The sequence below is a fragment of the Cottoperca gobio genome, chromosome 17 (genome assembly GCF_900634415.1).
Source record: "Cottoperca gobio chromosome 17, fCotGob3.1, whole genome shotgun sequence".
Taxonomy (NCBI): domain Eukaryota; kingdom Metazoa; phylum Chordata; class Actinopteri; order Perciformes; family Bovichtidae; genus Cottoperca; species Cottoperca gobio.
The window spans coordinates 17749161-17771632 of record NC_041371.1 but is presented as its reverse complement, the minus strand read 5'-3'; the positions used below and the strand labels follow the sequence as shown (position 1 = coordinate 17771632).

General features: G+C 41.8%; 1 protein-coding gene across 4 annotated transcripts in view; it reads right to left on the bottom strand.

Moving 5' to 3' along the window:
• The window catches only part of rnf220a (ring finger protein 220a), a 164368-nt gene that overhangs the window by 30257 nt on the left and 111639 nt on the right, over positions 1-22472 (bottom strand). For all 4 annotated transcript variants that reach the window (XM_029453171.1, XM_029453170.1, XM_029453173.1 and 1 more), the window contains exons 3-5: positions 13451-13580; positions 6540-6588; positions 2601-2696 (exon numbers count right to left, since the gene is read on the bottom strand). In XM_029453171.1, coding sequence (XP_029309031.1) covers positions 2601-2696; positions 6540-6588; positions 13451-13580 — 275 coding nt within the window. The remainder of the gene's footprint in view (positions 1-2600; positions 2697-6539; positions 6589-13450; positions 13581-22472) is intronic.

The window sequence follows — 22472 nt, the reverse complement described above, 5'->3', positions numbered from 1 at the left end:
ATGAAATACTCCTCTAGTACCGTTTATATAATACAAAAAAGAAGAAATACAAGAGTTTACTAAATAAAGTAATGTCAAAGACATACCTAAGTTTGGCAGTGGTGGACTGTAACTAAGTACTCTACTTAAGTACAATTCTGATGTACTTCCTGGCTACTTTACTTGATTATTTCCATCTTGTGCTACTTTATACTTCTACTCCACTACATTTTGGAAGCCAATATTGTACTTTTTACTCCACTAATTAATTTTAAAGCTTTATTACTAATTACTCTCCAGATTCAGATTATTGATACACAATAAGAATCAATTAAATACATTAAAATGTACTATGGATTAAGAAACCCAGAAGAATGTAGTTGAAATTATCGCTTACACATTAGTGCAACACTAATTAGAATTCAGAGTTATAATATATTATTCTGAAATGGGCTATTCTCTATAATGAGTATTTTTACTACAATGTAGATCACTAGGTGCTATTACTTAATACTGTTATATATAAGCCTTGTTTACACTGTTTACTGTGCTGCTATCAATCACAACACTGTCACGTTACCATGTAATTTGTCTCTAAATGCTCTTGTATAGTTTCTCTATCTATTCTTCCTATTCATTTTTACTTTTCATCTTTATTTATATGACTCTCCTTGTGCTGCTTCAAAAACTCATAAATGTTGTATGTATGTAAATAATAATAATAATAATAATAATAATAATAATGTTGATAAGTACATAAATAAAACAATATTAGTAAAATAATAATATTAACAAGTATCATTATTATACCATTTATAATCATAATGATAACAATAATAATAGTAAACTTGTATTTTAATATTTTATTTTGTTACTATTAGATTACATTGATTGTCGAGGGGCTCTAACATGTTTTGTAAGGGGTCAAAACCAAAAAGGTTGAGAACCACTGATTTAATCTTTAATGATGCATTGTATTTTTAAAGCTCATCATATGTATTTATAAAATAAAGTGGGGTAGAAGTAAAAAGTATTGAATAAAGTGTGTAAAAGTACCTTAAAATTGTACTTGTATAAATGTAGTCAGTTACTTTCCAACACTGGCCACTGTGGTGTACAATTGAATTCCACATGTATCTAAATGAATGTGGAACATTTGGGGTCTTGGGTAGTTCAGGATGCCTGGGGTTAAATTCCTTGTATCATTAAGAATAATGGTCTTATCATTAAATGTATCGCATTGAGAAATACATTAAGTGAGGTCAGATCTCCACTTTTGTCTCTTGTAGAATGTGCACCTCAGGTCTACTGGGATTCAAACCCAGAGGCCTGTATGTCTTTAGCTTTATGCTGACTAAAGCTTCCCCAGGAGCAGTTATGGACGCCCTGTCTTTGACACGGCAACAGTGAGTAGACAGCGGTTCAGTCCTCTCACCGCCGGCCCATCGTCCATCAGTGAGAGCGAACAAGCAGTCAGGCCTTCTCCTTCTGTTCTAGCCCTCCCTCCGTCTCCTCACTCCTTCCCTCTCTCCCCTCCCTGCTGCCACTTGAGTTATAGGCCCACTTGCCTTGTGTGGCCACTACTACCGTATCATTATGATACACTCACTGAATGGCTGTAGATAGGTCAGGTTTTTAGAGCAAGGGAGGAGGTAAAGAGGAAAAGAGCACTGAGACGGACTGACAGGCAGAGAGAAGGTGGCAAAGTCTGCCATTATGCTTCATTTTCAGAGTGGTAAAAAGAGTCACCATTGACTTAATCATTTGTATAATATAAGGTGATTTCAGCAGTTTCACTTAATGAGAAAATCTACTTTATCGCTATAAGGTCTTTATGAGCTGTGTCATCCTGATCGTATGGATGTAACGTCTGTGTGGACTTAATAGTTCTTATTTTATGGTGTAAGGGGGGAAACCCACTTAACCCGGAGATACATCATGGCCAGAAGAATTACTCCGAACAAACTTTGATGAATTTAAGAGATAAAAGCAGTCAGGGTGGCTCTCAAGACATCTGAGATTTAAGGAGAATGGCCTGTTGGTCAACGTAACTGCTGAGAGGGCATAAAAAACAAAATCTACCATAATCCTTATCCTTACGATACGTTATACACCTGCCATAATGAGGGGAATTCACATTCGATTCAATACAGAATATTGGAAACAAGATGTCATCTCAGTTTATAACATTGAACAGCATGTATAGGAACCCCATATTGAACAATATAATGCAGCTTACTGGTGTTCTGCATATACTATTGTTCTCTCTTAACCACACCTGTCACCATAGAGCCTATCAGCCTGTTGGTTTACACATATGTGGTGGGGTAAACATTTTTCCTGATGAAAATCTTCTTTATCAAAAGTGTACTGCAAGTGCCCAAGAAAAATGAGCTTGGATACTGTCCCATTTAAAAAAAATGGGAATTGTAAAATGTGCTAATTTCCCATATTAGTTGATGGTATGAAATGTCAGTACAGATCTAAAAAACTAATCGAACCAATGCCCGAGTAGGTGGCATGTATAATTGAATCAGTGCTGTGATTTAGACCCTGGGACTACTCCATAGCTGGATATTGGGACAAACAGGAAAGACTGGTGTCAAAGTAGTGAGTTTGACCTGGTATCTGTCGGAGTGGTGGGCGTCATCAGAGGACAGTGGCGAGACCACAGGAGACTCTCCCTCACGCTTGATGTGCACCGACAACAGCATAGACTAGAGAGAGAGAGAGAGAGAGAGAGGAGAGAGAGAGAGAGAGAGAGAGAGAGAGAGAGAGAGAGAGAGGGAGAGAAAGGGAGAAATAAAATGTCTTCTATATGCAGATGATTATGTTATATTATCACCTCTGGAGCAATGATTACAGCAGAAACTGCACTCGCTTGACAGTTGCTGCATGGGAATAATCAATAGACATGCACAAGGCAAGAGTAATGCTGTTTCAAAAATACATTTAGATCAAAGGAAAACAGATACCATTTCTCTGTTGGAGACAACACCACGGCATACCTGTCACCTGCACCGGAGCTTGGCTGGACAATAAGATCATTTGAATGATTTAACGTGTTCCTAAGTTCCAAACAAAACCAATTCGACCACTACAAAAGGAAACGTTGTTCTGAAGAAAATGTGCTGTCTGCTGAAAGTTGAAGTTGTATTGGCACTCAAAATACAAATATTGAAAAACATTGACATAGCAGTTAAAGCGGGAATGCAAAAAGAAGTGGAGGTTTTAGTTTAAGGGTATGCATTGAATGAAGTTGAAGTGTCAAATTAAATGTAAATGCTCAAAGGAGTTGAAGATTCGGCGGAAGTCAATGCTCTGAAAGGAGTTGAAATGTCAGTTGAAGCGCTGGTGTATATCGTGAAAGAAATTAGTGCCACTTCAAAGTGTATGAACTGAAAGACGATGTCAGTGAAAGTGTCAGCTGAAGTAGTTGTAGTAAATACATTTGAGTAAAAAGATGAAAACGGTTAAAATGTCAGCTGCAGAGTAATGACTGGCAGCAGCTGGATTGTCATTTGAAGAGTAAAAGAGATGAAAGCAGTTGAAGAGTCAAAAATGAAAACAGTTCAATGGTCAGCTAAGATCACTGTAGACCGTAAAATATAACTGCAACACAATGAAAGTAAAGATATTTTGACCTTGTGTCTATCCAATGAATACATATCAAAAAGGAAAATCATTTAATTTCTAATATTTAAAGTGTGTTCTGTATTACGGCCGATGTTCTACACAGAGAAGAAAAAACAGGATTGGGGAATCTTTACCCTTGGACAATTTCAAAAGTGTTATTGCCACAGATGCTGAGAGCGCCACGTCATTGATGATGACTGTAACCTGCCTGACTTTGTCTATAAAGTCCCTTCCACTGATTAGAGTTAATGTTTATGGGACGTTAAGAGGAGTTAGGGAAGAGCAAGTGATTGAAAAGAGAGGAGAGGAGGAGGAGGAAGGGTAAACATCTGAAAAGGAGGAGCGTAACTGTCTGACATTACGGGACACTGCCTGTCCATAAATCTGTCTCACAACACTTTGCCCACACACACTCTCTCGTTCTCTCTTATGGACACACACATATAAAACGATATCCTCTTCTAACCCACTCTGTGACAAAGACAATCCAGGGAATTCGTCAGGTGAATAAGACAAAGTAGATAATGATGCGAAAGAAAGAGAACGAGGGAAGAAAAGAGGAGCAATATCACTTTTTTTACAAGGCTTAGTCCTGACAGAGGTCTAACTGCGCGCGTGTGTGTGTGCGCTTATATTTTTATGTGTGTCGGTGCTCCTGTTTTTTTACAAGGCAGCTATGAAATATTTGTATTTACAGTCATCTCCTATTAATCAAGCGGAAAGGGGCAGAGCAGAGGCTTAAGTGCTCGACAGCAGTAATCTAATAATAATATGTGAGAAATGACCAACCTCCAGTGCTGCCACAGTAAATTGGACAATATGCATGATGCTTTTATGCCTCTGCGTGAGTGTGTGTGTGTGTGGTCTTTTTTCTTCCTCCTTTATCCAGGTTTAAAAAGGTCAGGAATCATTTAGCTAGGGGCGTCCTGGGAATATGCTTAAGTTTAATCATTAGAATATGACATTTAACGGTATTCTTTGAAGCGATTATAGATGAAGATCTTCTTTGGAAATGTTGGTCTTTTAAACCAACCAATTAAACCAACATGCAAAGAAAAGATCATTTCCAAAAAGGTTGCATTTAAAGCTACAATGAAGGTGAGTAACCGGTGCAGAAATATTATCTCCATATTCGAGCGTTAAGACTGCAGTAAAGTGTGCTTTGTGAAAGTGCATTGTAAAACTCTGAATATGTGTAAATCAATAGGATAATCGTAAAAATACAAAATACAAAAGTACGTCTAAATCTGTTCACATGCATTTGAGATGGTGTTGAATCCAAAATGTGTGTGTGTGTGTCAAAGAGTGTGCCGCCCTACAGAGATCACATGTTTTCAGTCTAATTTAATCACCTTAGCATAGCGAGCAGTACACAAAGTGGGCCGCGTGCAAAGGAGGTGCATGGGGGTTAATCTCCGGTCTAACGAGGCCGGGTGGTGCATACCGGGGGAGGAGACGGCCACAACAGACCCATGCGCTTCAGACTGGCCCTCTCCACTCTCTGTGGCCTGCTGCTGAATACTAAACGACAGCAGTGGGATGCGCAGTCACGGCCGGAGAGGAAGGCCAGCGCTCACCCCTGCTCTGTCTGCCATTCTCAAGTACAAGCCCACCCACAGTGCTGTGAGTGCTGCTCTAAGCCTGGGGTCAGCACCCAAAGGTATGTGGGAATGAAAATGGATCCCCTGAATTATTTCAGAGCTCCTATCTTGCATTCATGTGCACGTCAGATTATTCTTTTCTGCGGTAGGGCATCGCACTTTCACATGGTCTTTTGTTAGAAATGAAAACAAACATGGAGATGATGAAGCGCCTGATTGCTTTAGGGGAATTTTCAGGAAACATAGAAACGTTTTACCAATAATGAAGAGCAGAGTAGAGCTATCATACTTTACAATTGTGTGTTTTCCACCATGTTTGGATAGAGTGGCTACGTTGAAACTTTGTCATGCCATATAACATTGAAAAGCTTGATTTCCTGGTGAAGTATTCCAGTAGTCCTTCCCAGTATGAGAGGAGGAACATGAACTGTATCTGTCTTTGTATCAGTGGAATACTTGTACTGTTGATGTACTTGTTCGTTACACTGTCTGGCTGTGAGTAAAGTCAGCTTGATTGATATAGCCCAAAATCACTCATTTGCATCAGAAGGTTTTGCAATTTGTACAACATACAACACCCTGTACCCCCAGGAAGGAAAGGAAGAGGAAGAAACATTTTAACAGGGAAGTATGTAGACTATAAATCAGTGATCTTTTGATTTCTTTTTTCTCTCTGTTTCCTGTATTTTATTATTTCCATTTTATTGCCACGCTTTCAAAGTCCTCTGAAATGAGAGTTGGATATTTATCTATCTAGACATTATGTTAAGGACATAGAAAGCTCTTCTTTTCTTAAGAAACCAGTCTTAGTCTGGCAGCTAGTGAGTCAGTGGATGCAGACACTATAAGGGAATACCTACTTGATGGAATCATAAATCTGTCTTCCCACAAATTGACGTTCTCTGTCTTGTTCTTCCCTTTCTGTCTGTCTGCATCTCGGCCTCTCTAATTGGAACAATCACAGTACAGTGCCTCTTGGCTCTGCTGCCTGTTGGACCACGGGAGACTGGTACTTACACTTGTGTGTGTGTGTGTGTGTGTGTGCAAGATATAAGACAGAGGCCAGTACAGCTGATTTCCCCTTAGTGCAGCGGAGAGAAACAGAGGCATCGGAGTAGCAGCTCTGACAGTAAAAAGAAAAAGAAGAACGACACTACATATCATTGAAATAGTGTCATAATGTAGTAAGATCTAACTGTGCACGCATCGGATTTTGAATTCAACCTTTTAAAATCTTCTTTTCTGATTTCGCACGTCAGTCATACTTGATTTCAGACTGAATTAAAAGCTAATATTCAAAATACAGACATGATTTAAGCTCACCTTCGGGGTTCCTGGAGTGGCTGCTCCATCCTTGGGTGAATGGTTCTTACTGCAGGGGAGAAGAAAAGACAGAAAAGGGATGTAGTGAGTTTGTTATGTTACGCAGTGCAGTGTGGATGCTCTTACATGTTTGTGTGCTTGTTTTTATCCCCATAACAAGATATTATGTATTTTCCAAAGGTTTACACATTTATTCTCTTTCAGTCTTCGGCCTTCGATTACCTTCCCTCTTTTTATCCATCCGTCCATCTCCTGCTACTCTATTTGATGGTAATTGAAAACATTACTGCTAATGGCAGGATTACTAAGAACATCAGCTGGATTTTTCTCTACTGAGGCAATCATTCCTCCAGATTTGTCTCATCACACATGCACACACACATCGCTTTTTTCTTTGCAGTGGCAAAAGCAGGAAATAACTGATTTTGCAGTGATTTGATTTGTCAGTGCAGGCTGACTCTGAAATATGTGGAGGACAATCGGCTGACTTGTAAACGTTATAGGGAAGAAGGGGAAGAGAGGAGGAGTGGGGGCACAGAGAGAAAGGGGGACTGTTGAGATGTTAGACAGTAAGGAAGAAATAAATACATATTCCAGATGTTGGATATGCTGTGATATTTTAGATTAGTGATGAATGATGGAAAGTCCAGATATATCAACGAGCCTCTATTCTGCCAATAAAACCATCTGATTATTTTCCTCAATGGATCTGTTGTTTCACTTTACTTTTGTTGACCTCTCCTCCTTCTCTCTCTCTCTCTCTCTCTCTCTCTCTCTTTCTCTCTCTCTCTCTCTCTCTCTCTCTCTCTCTCTCTCTCTCTCTCTCTCTCTCTCTCTCTCTCTCTCTCTCTCTCTCACCCGAACACAAGAGATACATTTCTTCGAGCTTCTCGAGGCGTTGCGACAGGCTCGACGTTGACAAAGCGAGACAGGGTTGTCATGTTTGCTTTGCGACCCTGTTAGCACTTCAGACCCCCTCGGACACGGAATTGAGCGCGACCTCTAATCTGACAGCATGCCTTGGTAGACAAGGGATTTCCTTTTTCAATGGCTGGATGGGTGGATAATAAGAATAAGAAGCCTTATTTATGTGTCACTTATCTGAGAGAAGATTTTACAAAGTGGTGCACAGGAGCAGGACAAGGGGAATATAAGACAGGAATATAATGCATAGCTGCACAGAGATAGGAAGGAATGTGTGATGAGACAAAGGGGCGGTGAAAGTATTTCTTCTCCTTATACACGTTTTGTGATGTGTAGTGGTGTTTGTGTCTTTACATCTTTTGGGTGCAAAATACCCGTTTATACCTTAATACTAGTAAAGTTCATGTATTTAAAGAGACACTCCATGGCTTTCACAAGTAAAGGTCAGTTTACTAGCTATGGGGAATACTACTCACACTGTGAAAATACTTGTTTAAAGGACAGGTACACCATTTTTAAAGTCTTCAAGCAATAGTCAGGTGCCCATATGAACATTAAAACAGGTTTTAACGCACAAGCTAACAGTGAGTAAAGAGTCATCAAAAATCTTTCAATGTTTTACAGGGAAAGAGCGGGATTTTGATTCATAAATAAAATATCTTTTGGACATATATTTGGCCTCCACAGTAAAAGGAAAACCCAAAAACATAGAACATTTTTTATAAATTGAAGATAATGGCGGTAGGGTTTAACAACAGCAAAACTCTATCAAAACATCCCAACTCTCACACAGTCTCATGTATCCAGTCGTATGCTCACTACTTCACAAACACATGCATTTTCGCTAAAACCTTTGACTGTTTGAAACACTTCTGACAGTTTGGACGAGTAGCGCGCCTGTGAGAGTGAGAGTTTACTTCAATTCATCAAGAAACATCGTCTCTGTTTTATTTATTCTTCGCTCAACGCAGAGGCATGCGTCTGTTTTCATCAAGACTTCAAGGTAACACAGGGTGAGTGACATACAAATAGTCATTTTGTGGGTGATGTATTCCTTTAACAGAGACACAGCATTAGAATTTGGATTTATTTTCATTTTTCTGAGTCAAAATCTGTCAAAAATACATCAGAAAAATATCAAATGGATCAAGTTAGTGAGTTGTTGTGAAAGTTATTAGTAGTTATTGGTTTGTCATTTTACTTTTCACAAGTCCTCCATCTGATATGATTCATTCCTTAATGATCTGAGATAAGTAGTGCTAGTGAGAGTATACATGTGTATCAGTGTCTTTGTGTGTGCATGTCTGTGAAAACGTATCATCACTGTTACTGCTGTGTGTGTGTGTGTGTGTGTGTGTGTGTGTGTGTGTGTGTGTGTGTGTGTGTGTGTGTGTGTGTGTGTGTGTGTGTGTGTGAGAGAGAGAGAGAGCTAAACAGCAGGCCTCACCTCCACCAACAAAGAGAATAAACATGGGTGACACAGTCAAGCTGCTGTGTAATGCAGGGGAATCTGCCAACACCCCCACCTGTCTGTCCCCTTTTCTATCTCTGTCTCTGTCATCTCTCTCTCCTTCTCCCTCGATCTCTCTTTTATTCATTACCTGGAACCTCTGCAGAGGCATCAACAATAACAGCCACCTCTACCTGCTTGTTGACAGTGTCAAACAGCGACAAGAGAAGGGGGGGGGGGTGGGAGAAAGAGCGGGAGAGGACAGCAGTCGCATGCCTGCCACGATGGGAGAAAATTGCCACAATGACAGAGGGGGGTGATAGGGAGATGAAAGGGGGGGAAGAAAAAGAGGTAGAAGGAGATGAAATGTGAGGTGAGAGAGAGACGCGGCGAGGGAGGTAAGAGCGGGGTAAGATAAAGAGAGGGAGATCAAGCAAGGTGAAGATGAAGGAAGACAGAAAACGAGAGAAAGAAAGAGAGGGATTGATGGGAGAGTTGCTGTGTCGCCGTCTCTCCTCGCAGCTTCACACGTCTGTTTGCCCGGTTCTATGAATTTTTGATGGGGAGGGTTATGGGCCTGGAAATTCCAGCTGCCTGCCATGTCAAAGCAAGGAGAGGAGTGTGGAAATGAGCAGCACAGCAAAGCGAAACAAACACACAGACAGATGGGAGGGGAAGGAAGGAAGGGAGGAATGAAAAGACGGGAGACAAAGCACTTTAAAAATGTGTTGTGGTAATGAGGCCTGTGTGTAAACAGGGGGAGACAGGTGAGGGTGCTTCAAACAAGTCCTACTACACACAGTCCCACCAGGTCGTACAGAACCCTCTCTTAACTTGTTTAACCTAAAGGAGGGGCAAGAACCTGTGAGCTCAGGAAGTATTCATACAGTATACAAGGGATCAGGTGATGTGACTAAAACGAGTCAGGGAAGCTGAGATTATATTTGATGATCAATTGATTGAAAATAATGTGTTTATATTTAGACCATGATTTAAGTCGTCTAAATATCTCATGCTAAGGAATTTAATGCGAGACAGGACTCGCAAAATACACATTTAGATGTTCATTTTTAGTAACTTTGTCATTTTGAGTCTGTAGATTTATCGTACATTGAGTATTAGATAATGCCTCATTTGAATATGAAAACATGAAATTTCAGAAAATGTACAAAAAATATGAAGTAATATATATATTATTAGGTAATAGTATTAATTAATCAACTGTGGAAGTTTCATGGTGATAAATATTAGCTATAAATATTGTTCATACTTTATATCATTCATAGCCTGATCACATTTTATTCCTAAAAACATGGCAAATATTTTTTGTTGACAGTATTTTCTGATTTATGGAGTGATACAAAGAGATTTGTAAAACACATTGACTCTAATATGTCAACAAAATGAAACAAGAATTTTGAACCGGACTTTATCCAATGTTTAGATTTTTGTTCTGAAATTTAGCACATATCACATCCACAAGAAAAGAATATATTTAAAGAATAATCAAGGTACAGTAACCCGAAAGAAGTTCTGAAACAGAGTATGACAGCTGCTCTACTTAATCTGGACCAGTGGTCTGATCAGTAATTTGGAAGCATTTCCATTCAGTAAAACTGCCCACCCTCCCCAAATCTGGTTAAATCAGCATCAATCCTACACAAGTAGAGAGAGACTGAGTTTGACTGACAGCTAGCAGGGGCCTCAGAGAGAGAGAGAGAGATAAATAAGTCTTTTTTCAGTGGGACTTGGGTGAAATGGATGGAAGGAGGAATGGAGGGATGGTGCTAACCTCAAGATACTGATTGCTTTTTGCCTTTTTGTGTCGTCCACTGGAAAGGCGGGGGCTCGCTCTCGTGGAGGCAAATTGATTATGGAGGAGGAGGAAGAGGTGGAGGAGGAAGAAGAAGAGGAGGAGTAGGGGCATGAAGAGGAGGGGGGTGACGGGGTATGTAGATTACTTTGCCCTCACGAGCCACCTGATGTTTACAGGGCATGATAGATTACCATTTGCTCAACTCTGTGTGTGTGTGTGTGTGTGTGTGTGTGTGTATGTTTGCGTGTGATTTCTATGTCCGTACATGAGAAGCTGTGGCCCATGAACAGGCGACACAGAGCGCACAGTCACAGGAGAGGACAGGATGGCAGATGTAATCAAACACACACGACAACAGAGAAGGGAAATAGAAAACAAATAGAAACACACGGACAAACAGATATTCACGGAAGAGACCAGGCCGATATGAGACGCACACATTTGTCACACCAACATACTCAAACACATACGCGCCTTCGTTTCCATACCCACAGCTCTTTCCTTCAGCGAGCGCTGGTCGTCATTAAAGGCAGATTTACTACAAATTGGACCAAATTCCCACTGTCACTTTCAATGATGGCTGCTACCATGCAGAGAGCCGGAGAGAGGGAGAGACAGTGCGTGTGTGAGTGTGTGTGTGTGTGTGTGTGTGTGTGTGCGTGTGCGTGTGTGATATAAAATGTGGTTTCGCAAAATGAGACAGACACACACACTACACTTGCTGCTTTTATTTTATCTCCCACTTGCATTCCCTCTTTACACAAAGTAACACTGAGACATTTTTGCGTGTTTATGGCAAGGAACATTTCTATCTAAATATCTTAAAATTTGATCCCTTGCATCCTTATTTCATCCCTCCTCTTTTGTCCTCCCCCCCCCCCCTTTCTTGCGGTGTTGTGTATGTGTCGGATGGGTTAATGGCGAGTAGCTAAATCAGCCAGCCGTGACGTTAGCCACCATCCCATCTCACCCGGGGATGACGCTATTTCCTTAAATAACTGCGTGTGTGTGTGTGTGTGTGAGAGAGAGAGAGTGTGTGCTTACACAGTATCTCAGACCCACAGAGGGAAGGGCACACTACTAACCTTTATTAATTATTGAAACACACACACACACACACACACACACACACACACACACACACACACAGACACACACACACACCAGACAATGATGGATGGATGACCCTCACTCATCTCTGACATGTAATCTATTCTATTTGTTCTATTTTGTTCTATTTTGTTCTATTTTGTTCTCTATCTCAAGATCCATTTTTTCAGCCACATGTCGTGGCCTTCATCAAGGGACTCAGTCGTCATGAAGATGTCTTAGTAGGGTTGGTAGGAAGTCCAGATACCCAAACGTATGTGCACAAAAACTCTATCGGCTGATGAAGGTCATGAGATTTGGCTGAAAGCTCGGCAAAAAACAAGTAGACCTTTGGATAACCTCAGATTATTTGAAATGATATTCTTCACGTCACTTAGTTGAGAGAAGGTTTTCCATCTGCTTGTTCCTCTTTATTCCTTTATCACAACCCGTCCCCGACTCTTTATGAGTCTTCTGATTTATTTTCGAGTTTAGGGATCATTCTGCATCTTTCTTCATTACTCATAAACCTTCTAATAAACTGTCTTGCTGTCTCTACGTACATCCTTTCCTCCTCACAAAGCCAGGGAGGAATTCACATAACGACATGTTCACACTGACGACAAAGGGTTCACCCCGTGTCACCGCTTTGGTCTGATGTTAGCTTGCATCATCCAGAAACATCAGGTAATGAAGAAATGACAGGACTGGGTTAGAAGAAGACAGAGTGAATAGAGAGTTGGGGAAGAAACATGGGAGGCTGAAGAGGACGCGGACAGACGGGTGGAGGGGTAAGGGAGGTGTAAACGGGGGTAAATGAAGTTTGATTTCCACGAGGGGTGACGCTATCTGTTGCCCTGTTCCTCCAGGTTAATGGGGACTATCATAAAGCTGGGCCGCTAAGGTGGACACCGGGTCATACACAAACACAGCATCACACAGGCCACACACGTATGTACACAAACACACACACACATACACACGCAGCCAGACGAGCGTTCAAGGTGAAATATGGATCCTAATGGTTGTGTCCCATCGTTAAAAGGGCTCGGAGTTGATTTATCAGACGTAAAACAGCTCGTGCAACTGCCATGAGGAGAAAAAGGGGGCGGCAGTGAACTCGAGGTCACAGGTTTGAATCCTAATCCCTGTAGGAAACACTTAGCGTTACGTCGACGGCATGCCTCTGCCTTTTATGCAGATTTATGACACCAAAATCTCCGCTCAGGAAGAATAGCAGTCAGTGAGCCTGACATAAAAGCTGAGTTAAAGCTCAGCCTTCACCCTATGCCTAAAAAAATACATCTTTATGAGCAAGTAAAGTATTTGTCTTGAAGATTGATATCAGGTTGATTTGTCTGCGTACACGATAAAGATGTGCGGAGATGTGTTTAGCTTAGCTTAGCAAAAAGACGGAAAACACGAGAGAAGAGAGCTAGCCTGTGTCAAGTCAAGTTTTTAAAGAAAGAAATAGTGCAGAAGTTAAAATATAGGGATACAATATAATAAAAATATATGGTATATATATATCTGGTTGACAGGTAAACTGTAATAGCAAAATGAATCAACTGGAATGTGTGTGTGCAGTATGTGTGAGCAAGAAACAACATAAAACATGTGTTTAAGGCCGACCTGAAGCATACGGCAGCTAGCCTCTCTATCTCCGTGTCCATGTGTTCCTGGAGCTCCCCGGGCCTGAGCAGCACCTGGCAGATGGGACAGATTGGAGCCTGGCTGTCATACATGGACATCTTCTTTTTACCTGGAGACAAGAAGAGAAACAAGGAGAAAGAAGAAACATAAGTATGTGTAAAGGACATACCTCGTATCCAGATGGTGTCTTACACACAGACTGTACAAAGGAAGTGGACATAGTTTTGTCCCCCATTGGCTTGTGGACAACGTTTGATCTCAGATGACCACTAATGATTGGGTTACACATTTGATCTGTTTTGTCTGTTGGGAACTGCCACTTGTGCCACACTAATACATAAAAGCAGGAACAAAGATAACAAATATATTGCAATACTTGTTGGGTATCTCAGAGGCCTTGTCCAAATTGTTACACAAAGACAAATCAAATATATCCAATTGTGTTTGTATTCCACACACACTCATGCACACAAAGTTGACCTGGCAGCCCTTCAGTTTACCAAGGACACTCACGAAAGGATTGCGCATTCCTGCTCGGCTTGAACCGTAGTGTTACTCTTTACAAACCACACACATTAAGTGCATGTGCATTATAATTCTGCTTTACACACAGACACAAAGGGGAATAGAGTGCTGCACAGTCTCAACTGTGTCCTCTCAGGTCAAAACAGATTTAAAGATATGTCAGCCATGGATGAGATAATGCTGTATAGAGTCTGCCAACACTACCTCACTTCATTGTCCTTGATCAGGGCACAGGGTGGGGCCCACCTGTATGTGTGTGTGTGTTTCATTGTGTGTATTGGAAAGTGCAGACTCTGCAATTTCTTTGCATGTTGTAGGCTTTGAGCCTTTGGGTTCGTGAGTGTGTTTAAGTATAGTAGTATACATCCTACTTTCTCAAGTTTGAGTTTGTCTGAGTTTGCTAAAAATAACATCTATTGAAAGTGTTCAGCGCTTAGTGTCGGAGGACACTTCCTGATTTCCTGTATTTAGCCAATCAAATGGGCTTTTTTTAGTCCGGGAACAAAAGGCTCCACCTCGGTCAGGATATCCCGTTTAGACTGCTTGTCACCAAGGCAACAAGAGGACCAGGTAAGGTGGACTCCCTATCTGTCTCGTCTTCGGTGGCTCTCGCTCACACACACGTACACAAACACGCACATAAACATGCACACGCACTCCTCTGGGGACACGTATCCTTACTCACATATTGGTCTGTCAGAACAGTTTCCTGCGACTGAACTCATCAAGAGACAACTAGTGGGGAACACACACACACAGACACACACACACACACAGACACACACACACAGACACACACACACACACACACACACACACACACACACACTCATCACCCCCACACTCATCACCCCCCTCCTCCCTTTTTCAGAGCGTGTGTGTGCATACCGGCCTCCCATTCTCCTGCATCGCTACTTAACAGAGCCACAGCACTGGACACGTTAAGTGACTTTGAAAAATAGGTAATCGATTACTCTCTATCTCTCTCTCTGCCTCTCTTTCTCTACCTCTTTTCTCCCCCCTACCCCTCTCCGCACACCTTCCCTCCAGCCTCATCCATTTCTAATTTTCTGCTCCCCACCATCCATTTATTTGTTTCATTTCTTCTTCTACCTCTCATCTCCTTTCTGATTATTTCATTGTTCGCCTCTCCTTTTTCTCCGATGCCCTATCACTTTCTCCTTTCCCTCTTCTATGTGTTGCTCATCTCCTTTTTCTTTCCCTCTCTTCTTCTCTGCCTTATTGTCTCCTCCACCACCACGCTCCTTTCAGTATATTTCCGTCTCTCTCCTTGTTTCTCCATCCCTCTTTCTCTTTCTCTCTCTACCCCCCCCAACTCTCTTCTCCCCTTTATTGCTTTGACAAGATAATTTGAGTCATGCTGAAGCCGTCGCCATCCGCCACAGCAAACAAAGAGAGATCCAATCCCTGTCTGCAGCTGATGGGGCTCTTTCTATTCCGCAGATAAACACACACCTGGAGGACACACACGCTAACATATCCATACAAACACATGCTTGTGCTTGATTATTTTTAGGCTTGTGTAATGTCAACATTTTTCTTTCTCTCTTTCTTTTTTATAAAGTATGCTTTAATGCTTATTTTGCACTGTGTGAGTTTACTTTTTTCTTTTGCATTTCAATGTGCGGTGATTTTCTTTTGAATTGTGGATTTTCTTCCTGCATGGATGTGACTTTTGTTTGTGTTATTGAATAAAAGTGAGGGAAGGGAAAACGTAGATGCATGGGTGTGACAACAGAATGTCGACAATTAACAACAGGAAAGGCTAAAGTGGAGGAGGTTTGTGTCGCGTCAACTGATTTGAATCGACAGGCTTTCTTACAACAGGCTCAAAACCAAGTTGTTACCTAACTGCAAACACATGCTACACACACTCACATTGAACTTGCTCTGATGTGATGTCAGGTGGAAATTCAACAGCGGATACAACTTTATTGTCCAGAGTGCTCACCAAAACGCACAAAAACATGCAAAAATATGGAAGGAAATATGGAAATAAAACCCCAACAATGTATGAATCACAATACACAAGTAAAAATATAAAACAAAGCATAAATCATAAAATGAAATACAGATCAGGATTTGCGGCTCAGATTTTTGAGTTTAAAATGCAGATTGCACAAAGACTTATTCATATTTCTCAAACTGATTAAAAACAGTTTACGACCAGCCGGCAACTCAGATTTTCTTGTTATTGAGTCAGCATATGCGAGTTATGAGAGTTATGTGAAACATATTATAAAATGTTGTCAAATGAAATCAAAGAACTTGTCAAAACTCAACCCGATTAATTTCTTTCCTGTTTCCCTTTTCTTGAAATATTCCTCCAACATGTTCCCTTTCTTGTCACTCTCACCCCTTGTGTTTCTTTCCTTTTCTCCCTCTATATTTCCTTCTCTTTGTCAAGCGCTCCCTGAGGGAAGTGAGTGACGGTGAGAGGCGAACGGACAGATAAATCCAGGGGAGGAGAAGAAGAGGAGAGGAGAAAGGGGGGAGAAGGGTGTTGATGGGATGTGATGTTGCACACCAGGCTTGTCAGCGCCTTAAAGATGATTAATGTTGGGGCACACACACACACACACACACACACACACACACACACACACACACACACACACACACAAACACCTATGCGCTTCCCACATGTCCTGCTTTGGACCTCACAGCTCAAACACAAACACACACACACACACACACACACACACACACACACACACACACACACACACACACACACACACACCCTGCGGCGCAACATGGGTGCGTTTAATCTCAGGGAGCAGAGGGAAGGTATCAGAGTCAGAGGAGGGAGAGGAGGGGTGAGGGGGAAAGGGCTGGACAATAACAAGGAAATTGGCCTGACAGGACTTTTTAGCATTAAGATTCTTCAGTGAAATGCCGGCCGCCAGAGCGAACGAGGGATGGATGGATGCATGGGTGTAGGAGAGGAGAGAGAAGGTGTGCATCTGTCTGACAGCCATGATGGAGTGTAGGCTTGATCCCCCCCCTAATGTGCCAAGATGGATCGTCTCATCTCTCTCTCTCTCTCCGACTTTCTCTCCCTCTCTCAATCCCTCCATCACCCATTTCCTGATTCCACCCTTTTGTTTCTATTTCCAGATGTCTTTCGTTTTCTCTCTTTATCCAACCCGACCATCCCTCTCCTCTTTCACTATCTCTATCTTCCGTCCTTTTTTATCTCTGTCACTTGATCCACTTAATGGCTATCGCTGGTTTTTGTTCATGTCACAAAACAATATGTCACCCAATAACTGTCAGGAAGCACAGCCTTCTTTTGTATCTTCTGTCTGATTTATTTACTTGCTGCTATAGCACTGACATGGACACTTTAGATGGTCCAACTCAATTCAGTGAGTCCCTAATTCCTATTTTAACTGTTTTGTACATTATATGAGAATCACATATTTTCCAGCAAAGAAAGTCCCTTAAATAACCTCTACTGTCAACAGTCACAGATATAAGAACATAAGAAATACAGTGCATTTAAATATGGTTTACAGCGGGGGCCTCTGAGAAACAGAAGTCGTTTTCTGTAGGCGTATTAAGTATTAAGCTAATAAAACCAAAGTGTATTTCAAGCTGTTAAAGAAGACCTCGGGTCTCCACAATTAGAGTCAGCTTGGCTTGACTTCATAAACTACATCAAAAACAGCTTATAGAACCCTAAAAATAAATCAAAAAGTAAAAAAAGAAAAACTAATAGCCAACGACCCACACTCAACATGAAAGAACTTCTTTAATAAATGAAATAATGAGGAGTCACACACACATACACACACAACCAGGCAGGTAATTATAGACACCAGATGGTGAGGCGGAGAGAGCTAGATCGTACGGAAGAGTGGAGAGCAAAGAGGAGGAATCTTCCTTCTTCTATCCCTTCTTTCTTTGCATTTGTATTGTTTGACTTTTGCCCTTTCATCCTAATATTCTTCCTTTCCTTCCTGTACAACCTTACTTTCTCTGTGGTTTGGTCCTCGTCCCCTTTCTTTCCTCTTTCCTTCTTTCCTGTCTTTCACAATTCTTTCCTTCCCTTTATTTCCTCACTTCCTTGTTTTATACTTCTTCTCGCCTATATTACCTGCACCCAGGTGGTTATGTTTTTGGTTTGGTTTGTTGGTTTGTTGGTTTGTTTGTCTGTTTGTCAGCAGGATTACAGAAAAACTACTGGCCCGATTTTCAAGAAACTTAGTGGACGGGTGTATGTTGGGCCAAAGAAGAACCCATTACAATCACAGAGGGGATACACGCATTCTTTTTCACGTATGGAAACGGCCTTGGTGAAGGTCTGCGCTCTCTGAGTGCCCTTCTGGTTTGTCCTTTTTTACTTCTAATACTTTTTCTAATGTTCCTTTGTTCAGTCCTTCTTTGTGCAGTAATATTTAAAAAGAAATCTAGTTTAGGTTTTAGTAGCTGATGAAAATGTGTAAAATGTCAGTCATCATGAAGTTTAATCCCTTTGAACACTTGAAGCAGCCTTCATCTTCCATCTTTTTCTTTAACTTTTTCTCCTCTACTGCACACACATACCTTCTCTTACTCTCTCACTCTCTCTCCGTCTCTCGGTGTCTCTCTCCCCTCTCCTGTGTTGCTTTGGTCCAGATGAAGTGGGAATCAATAGATGCGAGATAGCGCAGGCTCCCAGTCACAGACTACAATGAGCTGAGGTAAAAGGCCACCTCCAGAGAGGACAGGGATTGTCAGCTCAATACTTCGCTCTCAATGGGGCCAGAGATAAAAAACCATTTGGGGTGTCCTCATGGCTCAATGGGCTAAGAGGCAAACCATGTACTCACAACACTGTGGGTCCAAATCCCATTTAATGACCTGTATTGCGTGTCATCCCTTGGCTTTTATCTCGCCCATCATTCCTGCCTCTCAGGAAACAGTATGTTCCTGAAACCAAGAACTAAAAAACCCCAAAACATTTCATGTACCGGCTTGAGATTAAATGAATAATGTGCTGCAGCAATCAGCAATTTAAGCAACGTTTTGCTTTAAATGTAAAAGTATTTGGCTTGAACATTTGCAAATAAACACACAGAAACGTTTGACATGCCACAAACTCGACTGTTTTCTATCTTTTAAGTCCATTGCAAGGGAGTGAATGAACTTGTAAAGTATACACACAATCAGCTAATGAGCACTGAGCATGTAAACTGGATTTAAGCACAACAATAAGAGTCAGAAAAGAGGAGGACCAGATTTATGAGTTGGCACACATACGGTTTGTTGGTGGGCAACGCGCACAATGCAACATGCACACTCGCAAAACACGGAAGCACATTTCCCAAATGGAATTACAAAGTGTCTACATGTAGAGGCTGTTTTTCTGTCCTTGAACAACTGTCTTCTCCTTGTGTGAGCACACACACACACACACACACACACACACACACACACACACACACACACACACACACACACACACACACACACACACAAACATACTTCCATTCCCCCTCCTTGTTGTTTCCCTAAATGAGTTTTCTGACATGCATCAAGTGTTTATGCCCGCTACCCCTCTTTTCTCCTCTTCCCCTCCTCTACCTCCTCCTCCTCCTCCCCCCTCCCCTCGCCACTCGTCCGGCCGGTTAGCTATAACACCCGCCAACATCGGTAAACAAGGAAATCTCTCAGCCGCGGCCCGGCGTGTAACCGCATTACCGCGCCCGATAACCTCTTCAAATAATGTGCGATAAGGGGAATTTGATTTGATTCACGGAAAGGGAAAGAGGGCCACTTCTGCTCCCCCTCAATCTCTCCCTTTGCCTTTCCTTTTTTTTATTTCTCTTTCTTTCCCTTTCCCTTCACCCTGCCATCGTCTCTTCTTTTCACTTAGCCCGAGGCCTCCTCCTCCCGTCTCATCCCCCCTTATTCTCCCCCTCTCCAGAATGACACCTGCCTCGCATCCACAATCAAATAAATCCCATTGAGGTGTCAGCCTTCATTTCGAGTCTCCCCCTTCTCTCCTCCCCGACCAACGCAAGGTGAGAGCACCCGTAAAGCCATCATCTCCATAATGGCAAATATGAGCCCTAAAGCCCAAAACCAGGGGCTGCATTAACACAAATGGGACTAGCAAGGTGTGTGTGCGTCTCTCAGTGAGGTGATATGTTTTTTTCTTAAGTGAGCTGTGATTTAAGCAGGCTAGACACTAGGCTGATCACTAGCTCTGTGTGTATGTGTGTGTGTGTGTGAGTGTGTGTGTGCAAAATAGATGAGGCTGTGCGACTCATTCAGAGGACATTTGATGAAATGGAACGGGGGTCAACTTCAGTTTGCCACCCGGGCTGCGTTGCGCTGCTTCTCCATGCATGTGTGTGTTTCCTGTGTCTGTCTGACCGTGTGTGTGTGTGTGTGTGTGTGTGTGTGTGTGTGTGTGTGTGTGTGTGTGTGTGTGTGTGTCTGTGCATTCTCACTCCCTGACAATGATGCATGGCGCTTTTAAATAGCACTCCTCCACGCCCTGCTCAAAACTCATCACCAGGCTCTTTCACTATCCCTCCCCTCCCTCCCCTCGCTCCCTGGGGTTGTCACTTTTAGAAAAGCAAATGAAATGTCGGTGCGGTGGAGAGGAGGGATGAAGAGATGGTCGGATAGAGAGGGGAAAGGTGTGTGTGTGTGTGTGTGTGTGTGTGTGTGTGTGTGTGTGTGTGTGTGTGTGTGTGTGTGTGTGTGTGTAGAGGTAGTAGCAATGTGGATGTGTCTGCTTAAGTCAAGGGACTATTTCTGTGTAGAAACATATGCATGTTGCACTGCGAGAAAGAGTGAAATGTAAATCGGAAAATGCATTTATTTTACATGGACAGGGCATTTTGGCAACATGGGAACACTGTCACTGTTACTACATGTTGGATATTCTTTCATTATGTCATAGGGAATAGATTTAGGCCCAGTGGACAGCCTTTTTAATAGAAACAAAAAAAAGAGAGAAGAAAAATGCATATAAATTTTAGAAGATTTAGGAAAACAAAAGAGATACACCAAGATGTTAATAAGCCATAAATCATCAGCAGCCTGGTTTTGAACATAGGCTGATAAATGGTCATCTGATGATCCCGATGCGTGTGTGTGTGTGCGCGTCTGTTTACAAGTGTGTGTCAGCATTAGTAATGTGGGTTTCACTCCAGGGACCCTGCTGCGCGTGTGTGTCTGAAACACAGCGGTGTGATGCTCGTGAGGTTATCTCCAACTACTGACAGCTGTTTATTCAATCAATCACCTTGTCAGTGTGTGCGTGTGTGTGTGTGTGTGAGAGAGAGACAGTGGCGAGGGAGAAAGAAGTAAATTAATGGAGCATTAACCAAGCACTGACCCACAGAGCAGAGGCACAACTAGCCGCTAAAGGCTATATCTCAATCCAAGACCTCTTTCATGCACACACACACACACACACACACACACACACACACACACACACACACACACACACACACACACACACACACACACACACACACACACTGAAAAGCCATAGTTCCCTGCCAATCTTCTGCAGGAAAAATATTCCATATAGATAAAAGCAAGTGTACGTTTATGAAAGCTGCCTACAGAGAGTACTATAATTTATGATGGGAAGGGAAGGGAAATCAAACAGGAGCATTTATTTATCAGTTTATGGGATGAAGGTGGATAAATTATGTAATGTGCTCCAGTTGTCAGTTTCTCTCAGCTATTTAAAAAATGAATATAGTTATCTTACCGTAACCCACACTTTAAATGATGTCGTAATACATATTTAATCTTCATGATTAATCATTCATTTTTAATGATTTTGGATTGTGAATTTCTTTTTAACATTAAAGGCAGACTAATTGGAATATTCATTACCTCTATGATCATACGTGTTTGTTATGATTTTTCGAACTGTGAACTTCTAATCTTTCATTTGTTCTATACTTGTATTGTTTTGTTTTGGTTGGTGTTTAATTATTAGTATTAATAAAGAGACACAATGAAAGAAAGGGACGTTTCTGCTTCCACTGACCTATACCCACTCTCTGCTGACTGTCTCTATTCCATTTCTCCTTCCTCAGTTGTACGCAGGAGGAGGGATACCTGACAGAGAGGTGTGGGCGTGAGGCCTGTCGGCACTCATTTCCATCCCAAAGGGCCTCATCACGTGCCGGGAACGAGCCGAGTCAGTGGGCAAAGAGGGGCATCAGCAAGTTTGAAATAGACGCTGACTCAGCACAAGCACACAAACGAGACAACTTCATGCTATAAAGAAGAAAGTCAAGGCATCTTTAGCCTTTTTAAGAGTTCATTTTGTTAAACCTTTTTATCTGACTAGACGGACGAGTGCAACAGCCCACTTTGAAATGAACTATACGAACTACAGAAATAAGGCTGCCTTGCACATTACCTCTCTATTAGTTATGTCTCTTTATCGCCCTCATTTAATCTCCTTTTTTCTTTCATTCTTTCTTTT